Source organism: Ailuropoda melanoleuca, chromosome 2, assembly GCF_002007445.2.
Source record: "Ailuropoda melanoleuca isolate Jingjing chromosome 2, ASM200744v2, whole genome shotgun sequence".
NCBI lineage: Eukaryota > Metazoa > Chordata > Mammalia > Carnivora > Ursidae > Ailuropoda > Ailuropoda melanoleuca.
The window spans coordinates 26907698-26918625 of record NC_048219.1 but is presented as its reverse complement, the minus strand read 5'-3'; the positions used below and the strand labels follow the sequence as shown (position 1 = coordinate 26918625).

Sequence of the window (10928 nt, the reverse complement as noted above, 5' to 3'; positions counted from 1 at the left end):
AAAAAAAAAAAATACTATTGATTACTCTATAATTAAAAATACAGGTCTTTCTAATTGGTAGGCATCACAAATTTCACCCTTCCCTTCCATTACCTTAGAGTCCACCATGAAGAAGAAACCATTTGCATTCTTCTTCGTAGCTATAAAAAACACCCCAAAATAGAAAGTTCCTGGATTACCTTCAAGTAGGTCAATGTATATTAAGCTTTCTTTGGTAGCATGAATCCTGGGTCACAGGATTCTGTCCCACCAGCTAATCCAAGTCTTAGTAACCATGTTTTCCTTCCATCTCACTTTGAAAACTAAAAACTTTCATTTTATTAAAAAATCCCCAATACCAAAAATATTACCATCTTTTTCCAGTTCACCTTCTGCTGTACCATTTTTTTTGTGATTCCTTTTATTTATTAAAAAACAAAACCAGGGGTGCCTGGGTGGCTCAGTCGGTTAGGCGTCTGCTTTCAGCTCAGGTCATGATCCCAAGGTCGTGGGATCAAGCCCCACATTGGGCTACCTCTTTAGTATGGAGCCTGCTTTTCCCTCTGCCGCTGCCCCTGCTTGTGCTCTCACTCTCTCTGTCAAATAAATAAAATCTTAAAAACAAAACAACAAAACCAAAAACGAGCCCTTCAAGATTACTATGACAGCTGTACAAATTAAGTTTTTTCTAATCAGTGAATCTGAAACATTTTTGCAAATACCATACCTGGAGGTAAGACAGTCTGGGTAGGCATTGTGTTGATCACAGGTTCCAAGGGACTAGGTTGATATATTGCATCTACAGGATTAATAGTACTCTGAGATAAAGAAACATAGTACAGTTATTTTTAATTAAATGCCCTTCCAGTGCTGACCCTCCCAAATGTACGAAATGCCCACATTTCTGACAGCAAAGTCCTGAGGGTAGCTATATAGATATGCTTATCAAAATGCAAAGAGGAAATGAAATGCATTTATGATACAGAAGTCTGAGAGTTTCTTAAAAAACAAAACAACACAGTAAGGAGGGAAAATGAAAGAATTTCTGTCATACAGAAAGATAAAGGTAAATGGAAAAACCTGCAAAGAGTCGTAAAATGGTGTGAGGGAAATTTCAGGAAGCCAAAACAGTAACTTCTCAATTCAGTTCAGTACTTCTCACTTAATTCTCAATTCACCACAAATGTTTTTCTATCAAAGACAGAGAGAAATGCTCTCTTACTTTGGTGTTATTAAACGTTACAACTATAACTGGTAAGTATACCTGCATCACGAGGATTTTACTTTTCCATCTCACACTACTGCCACCTTCTATCACTACCAAAGGCAAAGGGATGTATCTTCTAACTGGGCGATGCAGGGAAGAAGGCTTTCTTTTTGAGGATTTAGAAGAAAAAATAAATAAATATATATGTAGTTACAATTTTATAGGGAAAAAAAGGTGTAGGTCTTTCTGATTTCAAGCCAAGAACTTATTCTGCCAGCATGAAGACATTTTAAAAACAAGACTCCATAGTTTACTGATGCTTTTTTACTTGGAGGTGGGTAGGTTTAAACTAAGGTCATTGCCAGAGTAAAGTTTAGATCTATCATTTAGAAGACTACACCAGATAAAACCCAAGAAATAAAATTTTAAGTTCTTTAGTTTTCCTTGATCCAGAAAACTAAACTTCACATATATATTAGGGAAAGCTTATAACAGAAAATACTGAAACAGATTTAGAAGAGAAATACTTTACTGATTAATGAGCACCAAAAGTACCCAAAAATTTAGAAGCCCCTAGAAATGGAAACTGAGTTAAGGGGAAAGTTTTTACAGCATTCTCATTTAATGCTTAAGTTCAAGATTTTTTTTTTCTTAAACCCCCCTCTCTGCATAAATATTAAAAATCACTAAATCAGATCTTAAATCAACTGATTTGAGCACAAGAATTCTGATGCTTGTCACGATAGTCTACTGACTATAAATATTTTAACAGGAAAATAAAAGACACTTAGAGAAGAGACCCTGAAAACAATCACTAATAATAAAAACCCTAATAAAATGAAGTAGGGAAGGTTTTGGAGTACTGGGAAGAGCACAAATAAAACAGACTAGGAATTTTAATTCCTTAGAATCCTTATTCTACCAAGGATTTGGCAAGTCTTTTATCTACTGTGGTCCTCACTTTCCCAGTCTGTAAAATGAAGAAATGTCTGGATTATATGTTCTATAGAGGCTTTCTGGTTATTACTTTATGATTCTATCTTCAGATACTGGACCAGGACATAATAACTAAAGAAATGTTTCAACATGTCCTGTAGCTGTTCTTAGAATAAATTCCTTGTTTTTACCTAATGGTTTTCTGCAAAGAACTCCAAGTGCTTTACAAAGGCAAAATCCCATTAATATATTGACCTATGGGAAGGAGAGTATGTCACCTCCTTATCCTCACCTTTTATATAAGAAAAATTACTGAAAAGACTAAGAAATAACTCTGGAAAAAGGGACCAGCAGAATTCTATCTCTTGAATGTAATCTTTTGTTTTCCAGATGAAATGGTCTAAAGATTAAGCTTGTCTAATCTTTTAGATTTTTGCATGTATATTAAAAGTACCAAATATCTTTTGTTGCTTGTTAACAGAAAATACAGCTACTACATACTTATCTACAGTCCTTATTCAATCAAGCTAAAATATGTCAAATACATTCTACACCTTGCTTTGAAAATGAATGTGCAGAACTTTAGAAGCACAAATAAATGATAATCCTCAGCTCTAACCAGTTGTAACATTAATGACATTCAAGCAAAATATAAATTATATATACATGTATTTATGTATAGCTAGCGTTTATTGATTCTGTGCTCATTCTGCACCTTACAACAATGTTCTGAGGTAGATATGGCCACCTTTCTTTAAAGATGAGGAAACTAAGGCTCAAAGGTCAAGCAACCTGCCTGACATCACAGCTAGTGAGTAGCAGGGCCAGGTTCTAGCTGTGTGGGTCCAAGAATTAAACCATGAATGCTTCCTTTCCTTTTTAAAAATAAAAACTCTTAAGGAAAAGTGCTATAGTCCTTGATCGAATGATTCGAGTATGGTTGTTTTCTATAGGTTTAGATTTTCTGTAAATGGAAACTTTCTAGATGTTTCTAATTGCAAATGACCAAACATTTTTGGTATGCTTTATAAAACTGCCATTTTTTAAACATAATAAAAAGTTATTTTGTTTTGAAGAAAGAGAGATAAAAGTAATTGCCAACATGATTTTCCTTAGGATCTTTGGGGACCATGACATGCTAGACAACATATATAGTCCTTTTCCAAGAGGCTTACAGTCTTAACTGATAGCTCAGGAAGAGATACTACATTATATTATATTGTATTTAGAGCACATAATTTTATCACCATGGCTCAAACTCTGAACTCATACTGTGCAAATAAAGATAAAAATTCCAATGTCTTTAATTCAAATTTATTTTTATTTTTATTATTTTTTTTAACTTTATTTTATTATATTGTGTTAATCACCATACAGTACATCCCCAGATTCCNTTATCACCATGGCTCAAACTCTGAACTCATACTGTGCAAATAAAGATAAAAATTCCAATGTCTTTAATTCAAATTTATTTTTATTTTTATTATTTTTTTTAACTTTATTTTATTATATTGTGTTAATCACCATACAGTACATCCCCAGATTCCGATGTAAAGTTTGATGCAATTTTAAAAATGCTTCTCCTATCTCTGGCTTAAGAAATCTGCAAACAACATCAATATTTAACTTTTTTTTTCATTTTAAACCAAATATAAAGATAACATGCTTATCCTTTCAAGTATAATCATGAGATGGTTTAGAAGATTTTGAAGAGTTTCCAGATCTCAGACAAGCTGGCATCTGTAAAGTCTTGGGACAAAAAAAGGGGCTGCCTCCTGCTTTAAGAAACAGTCTAAACAGAAGTCACTAAGTTACCATAAAAATAGGGTCACTCCAACTACAAGTCTTCACACTCTAACTTTTATCTCCAGATGGAAAATACCAACAATAAAATTTTCTTTTCTTTTTAAAGGAGAAGTTGAATCTAAGGGAAGAGTAAAAAGCTGAGGAGGAGGAAAGAATAAGAAAATGGCTATAAGTGAAAGAATTCATGTTGTAATTTGTTCTAATAAAAACACAATATATACCACGGTATCAACAACAGTTAACACAACACACAAAATCTAAAAATAAAAGAAAACAGAAACCGATAAACAATATTAAACAGATTAGGATATGTTTCAATATTGAATCCCTCCCCTTCTTTCATCTGAGAAAAAAGTTTGACAAGAAATGCAGCACTGTGAGTTATGCCTTAGTCATAAAAGCTGTATTTTCACACCATGATTAACCCTTCATGTTAACACATGCAAAGTGATTCAATCTGAACCAACACTTAGAAAAATTTTAACATTTTCCCTGCAAATGATTGCTGAAAGATGGCCAACTTTAGAAGCTTAAGGAAAATTGCAAGAGTCAACCACAAAAAGCAGTGAGTAGGTGAAAAGAGGAATTTGTGTTGAAAAATGAGTAGAAGTTCAGGCTTCTCCTGACATGACTGGTTATAATGCTCTGCAGAAGTAAAGGGAAACAAAAAGATTAGATTAAACTTACTATAATTCCATCTGCGTGCTTCTCCGCATTACACTGGTCCTTAAGGGAAAATGTTAAAAATATTAACTTCATTCTTTTAAGTATGTAAGTCCTTCTGTACTTTCTTCCCTGTTATGAAAGCTTATTTTACTAGTAAGTAATGTTAGAAAACTATTTCTCGGCTTCTACTGAGACTGTAATTCCATTTGTACATTGCTAGCCAAGTGTCATTCTGTCACTGGCTACACCACCACCACCACGAACAGCATGGCAATTGTTTTTCTATGTAGGCACTTAATTCATTATAGAAATATCCTATGGAACTGTGTAGTCACATCAGTATCAACTATTAACAGCAGATATACTAATTTAGGATTGAAGACCCTGAATATTTCTGGGTTTAATTTTATAGTAAATTATGCCAACTACACACAACCCCCAAACTCTCACTGCACTTTAAAGGTATAAGAATCATATACCCTTAAAAGCTTGGGATAGACACAATTTCCCATATTCTGGCTGCAGGCCCCAAAATTATAATTTTCTAAATAGATGGTTTGATTTTTGTTTTAGTAAATGTAATCACTGTTTCCATGGAATGACATACGAATTAACACTTACTGCCTGACAAATATTTTGTATTTATTATTCCACCAACAACTCTATAAGATAGGTACTAGTATTATTCCTATTGGACATAAGAGAACACAGAGACAGATAGAGTTGATTTTTGTTTTAGTAAATGTAATCACTGTTTCCATGGAATGACATACGAATTAACACTTACTGCCTGACAAATATTTTGTATTTATTATTCCACCAACAACTCTATAAGATAGGTACTAGTATTATTCCTATTGGACATAAGAGAACACAGAGACAGATAGAGGGTGGGGAGCCAGGATTCCAATAGTCTGGTTTCAGAACTCATGTTCTTAATACGCTATTTTGCCTTGCTTCTCCAACGATGTACTTCAGGAAGAAGGTGATGGAAAGTTATCAACACATTCATTTCTGTAATTTTAATCTACCTATTTGTATTATGTAAATCGCATGTTTAATTTTAAATAATACTGTTTAAAGTTCTAGCTCCATACTATCAAGAAGTTTTAAAGTTTTAACAGAAACCAATTATTTGGTCTTGGTTTTAAACATAATGGCCAACGTGTATCTCATTTATATCTATAACTTTTTCTTTAACTACTGAGTTTACTCAGAAACCTACATACTGAAGGGTCAACCAAGAGCAGTTTGAAGAATTGGGAATTTTTTTTTTTTTAAGTGCGGGTACAGAAAAGCATTAACATAGCAGGCCTGCCTGCCTGCAAAGGTGGCCTTTGGCTAATGACTAGGTACTTGGATTTCAGAAGGGTCCCCACCACTCCATCAGATAAGAGGGGCTCACTGTGCCTAAACTGCTGAAGTAAACAATATGGTTTATGCTAACAACAAAAACAGGAAGTCTGGAATCTTGGTAAGTGCTAGGTAGAGAGTGCTTACATGACAAGGCCCCAACGTGGGTGTTGAGCCTTCAGTGAGCTTCTCTGGTAGACAACATTTGACATGTGGTTTTTCTTTTTGTTTAAGATTTTATTTATTTATTTATCTGAGACGGAGGGAGGGAGCGAGCACAAGTGGTAGGGGGGAACAGGCAGAGGGAGAGGGCTAAGCAGACTCCACACTTAGCAGGGAGCCCATGTGGGGCTCGATCCCAGGACCCTTAGATCATGACCCGAGCAGAAGGCAGAGGCTTAACCAACTGAGCCACCCAGGTGCCCCAAAATTTCACATATGTTGTCACAATTTGTTGCTGGAGGAAGTAAGCACATTCTATGTGAATCTACTAGGAGAAGACACTTGGATGTTTGTGCCTTATTTTGCCCCATGTGCCTTTTCCCTTTGCTGATTTTGCTTTGGATCCTTTGCTCTAATAAAGTGTAGCTATGAATATGACTATACACAGGGTCCTGTGAGTCCTCCATGCAAATCATCAAAATCATCAAACCTAAAGGTGGTCTTGGGAACTTCTGGCACAGTGGGTACCTTTTACATATCCTTGGGAATAACTGCATTTTGTTAACTGTGTAACTCATGCTGGGGTTTACCCCTATTTGCAAAATTAACTATATACTCAGGCTATCCAAAGTTACAGTTAATTTTTAATAGAGACAGTTGAAAATAAATTGAGAATTATAGAGAAAGAGAAATTAAAGTTTCTTGCTCAGATGACATTTTAACTTAATTCTGGTCTTCCCCTATTAATTTCTAAATATTAAACTGATTTTTCCAAAGGATTTCTTGGAAATATTCTATACATGTGATAGATTAAATTTTCCAGAAATGGCCCCAACAAGAGGTAGCATTCATGTCCCTTACCCTAGAACCTAGGTGGGCCTTTGTGACAGTCTCCACCAGTAAGTATAGCAGAAATGACTCTGTGATTTCTAAGACTCCGTCATGGAAATGTCACAAACTTTCACCTTGTTTTCTAAGAACCCAACCACCACACTGTGAGAAAACCCAAGCAGCTGTAAAGAGGACTATACGGAGAAGAATCTAGGCCCCCAGCCTGACTTTCCAGGCATGTGAGTGAGCCACCTTGAAAGTAGATCCTTAGCCCTGCATCAGGTCATTACAGATGATATTTCATTAAACAGAAGCAAGTCATGAGGTCTACCCAAACTGCGTATTTGTGAACAAAATTAAATGACTGCTGCTATTTTAAGACACTCAGTTTAGATTTGCTTGTTATGCGGTGATTACTGATATACCACATTATATATGTATATTATCTAAGAAAGCAACCATTTTTAATTCTGGTATAATTTAAAATAAATTTCAGTATCTGACAAACTTTTTCTCTAAAATGTTCTCAGTTAATAATGTATGCTACCTACAGGGTATTTTATTTTATTTTATTTATTTTTTTTTTTTAAAGATTTTATTTATTCGACAGAGATAGAAACAGCCAGCGAGAGAGGGAACACAAGCAGGGGGAGCGGGAGAGGAAGAAGCAGGCTCATAGTGGAGGAGCCTGATGTGGGGCTCGATCCCACAATGCCGGGATCACGCCCTGAGCCGAAGGCAGACACTTAACCGCTGTGCCACCCAGGCGCCCCCTACAGGGTATTTTAAATCAGGGTTCATTATTTTTGTGACTGTTGTGGTCTTTTAAGGCAGAGTCAAATCATAGACTATTAAATGTCTTCCTATCAATCCATTCTCATCACGTACTTTAGGGATTTTGTGTTACTACCTAAAAAGGCTACAGTCGTCCCCTCCCCGCTCCCACTTCCATCTTTCTTTTTAAAAATTGTTTCGTTTTGGGGCACCTGGGTGGCTTAGTCCTTAAGTGTCTGCCTTTGGCTCAGGGCATGATCCCGGAGTCCTGGGATCGAGCCCCACATCAGGCTCCTCCACTGGGAGCCTGCTTCTTCCTCTCCCACTCCCCCTGCTTGTGTTTCCCCTCTTGCTGGCTGTCTCTCTCTGTCAAATAAATAAATAAAATCTTAAAAAAAATAAAAACTGTTTTGTTTTTATTTTGTAAGTACACCACAAGTGGCCTTTAATCAAGGTCAATTAAAGCTAAATCTCAAGTAGTAATGAACTAGAGATGTAACTGAATTCAATATGAGTTATGTTAATGAAACAAAGGAAAGGTCTAATGCTACTTCCCACTTAAATTATACTGCATGTTTATCTGGTTATAAATCCCTCATTCCTTAATACAAAGGCTATTCTCTTCTCAGAACACACCCGCATGACTGAGATCTGGAAATATGATAATGAACAAAAACACCAGCACAACATAATTTGGGAAGACTTCTGACCAGAATTATAGCCTCCAGTATTTTTAAAACCATGCCTACCAACAAAATACATGAAATACATCCTCATCTCTCTAATAAAGCAATGCAGCCCAGTAAAATCTTCCTTAATTATGGACCAATACACTTACTAATTATATGCAACAAAAAATAAAACACACTAATTCAAGTTTGATGAGATTCAACAAATGAGGCTGGGACAACTGGAAATCCACATGCAGAAAAATAAATTTAGACCCATACCTCACATTACAAAGATGAACTCAAAGTGGATTGCACATAAATATGAGCTAAAACTTTAAAACTCTTAGAAGAAAACAGAGGAAAAATCTTTGTGATCTAGGAGTAGGCAATGACTTCTCAGATAAGCCACCAAAGGCATAAGCAATAGAATACAGATAAACTGGACTTCATCCAAAATAAAAATACAGATGTTTCTCAGGATGCTATCAAGAAAGTACAACTCACAAACTTGAAGAAAAATATACAAATCCTGTCTGATAAGGATTTGTATTTAGAATGTATAAAATCACTCCTATAATGCAATGAAACTAAAAAGAACTCAACTAAAAAATGGGCAAAGAGGGGCACCTGCGCGGCACAGCGGTTGAGCGTCTGCCTTCGGCTCAGGGCGTGATCCCGGCGTTATGGGATTGAGCCCCACATCGGGCTCTTCCGCTATGAGCCTGCTTCTTCCTCTCCCACTCCCCCTGCTGTGTCCCCTCTCTCGCTGGCTATCTCTATCTCTGTCAAATAAATTTTAAAAAATCTTAAAAAAAAAATGGGCAAAGAATTTGAATAGTCATTTCTCTAACGATACATAAATGGCTAATAAGCACATGAAAAGATAGTCAACATCACTATTCCTTAGGGAAATGCAAATGAAAACCCCAAGATACCACTAGACTGGCTACAGCCAAAAAGACAATCACAGGAGTGATCTCATCATATTCACAGGTTCCATGGATCCTTTATCTGTCTGTCTATCTATCTATCTATCTATCTATCTATCTATCTGAAGTATAGCTGACAATGTTACATTAGTTTCAGGTGTACAACACAGTGATATGACAAGTCTGTATCTATCTATCTGAAGTATAGCTGACAATGTTACATTAGTTTCAGGTGTACAACACAGTGATATGGCAAGTCTGTACATTACACTATGCTTACCACAAGTGCAACTACCATTTGTCACCATACTATTACAATACCATTGAGTGTATTCCCTGTTCTGTACCTTTCATCCCCATGCTTACTCATTCCATAACCGAAAGCCTATACCTCCCACTCCCCTTCACCCATTTTGCCCACTCCCCTCCTTTCCCCTCCTCTCTGGCAAACACCAGATGGTTCTCTCCATTTCTGGGTCTGTTTCTGTTTGTTCACTTGTTTTGTTTTTCAGATTCCACATAAGTGAAATCATATGGTATTAACAGTTGACCATAAGATAGAAGTATTATCCAGGTGAACCTGATCTAATCTCCTGAGCCATTAAAAGCCGAGAGCTTTCCTTGGCTGGCGGCAGAAGAGAAGGTCAGAAATGTGAACCATGAGAAGGATATGATATGCCACTGCTGGCTCTGAAGATGGAGGGAATCTGTGCAAGGACCAGAGAGAGAGGCCTTTAGTTTCGGACACTGAGTTCTAGCCAACAACTAGTAAGGAAATGGGGACCTCAGTCCTACAACAAGGACCTGAATTCTGCCACCAACCTGAATGAGCCTGAAGTGGATTCTTTCCCAGAGCCTCCAGACAGTTCAACCTGTCTAGAACCATGATTTGGGCCTTGTGATATCCTTAAGCATAGAACCCAGCCCAGCCACTTTAGAGTCTGATCTATAGAGCTGTGAGCTTATAAATGAATGCTGTGGACTCTGGGAAACAAACTGAGGGTTTTAGAGGGAAGGGGGGTGGGAGGATGGGCTAGCCCGGTGATGGGTATTAAGGAGGGCACGTATTGCATGGAACACTGGGTGTTATACACAAACAATGAATCATGGAACACTACATCAAAAACTAATGATATACTGTAGCAGTTCAATAAAGTCTCAAAGGATTTAAAATAAATAAATAAATAAATAAATAAATAAATAAATAAATAAATAAATAAATGCTGTTTTAAGCCACTAAAAAAAAAAAGAGAGGGAGGGAGAGAGAATCACAAATATTGGTGAGGACCTGGAGACAACTGAATTGTAACANGCTGTTTTAAGCCACTAAAAAAAAAAGAGAGGGAGGGAGAGAGAATCACAAATATTGGTGAGGACCTGGAGACAACTGAATTGTAACAGACTATGAGAATGTAAAATGGTGCAGCTGCTTTGAAAAGTAGTTTAGCAGTTTCTAAAAACGACACAGTTACCATATGACCCCGTTAATGCCACTTCCAAGCATAAAGTTAAAAGAAATGGAAATATACCTACACACAAAACCATTATAACGTAGACATTCATTCCAGCATTATTCATAATAGCCAAAAAAAAAAAAAAAAAAAGAAAAAAACC

General features: G+C 36.4%; 1 protein-coding gene across 4 annotated transcripts in view; it reads right to left on the bottom strand.

Annotated features, from left to right (window-relative positions):
• The window catches only part of OSBPL9 (oxysterol binding protein like 9), a 169924-nt gene that overhangs the window by 23079 nt on the left and 135917 nt on the right, over nt 1–10928 (bottom strand). For 3 of the 4 annotated variants that reach the window (XM_034652487.1, XM_034652508.1, XM_034652502.1), the window contains 2 exons: nt 4616–4654; nt 707–797 (listed from right to left, as the gene is read on the bottom strand). In XM_034652487.1, the coding sequence (XP_034508378.1) occupies nt 707–797; nt 4616–4654 (130 nt within the window). The remainder of the gene's footprint in view (nt 1–706; nt 798–4615; nt 4655–10928) is intronic. The other variant, XM_034652495.1, reaches the window with a different exon arrangement.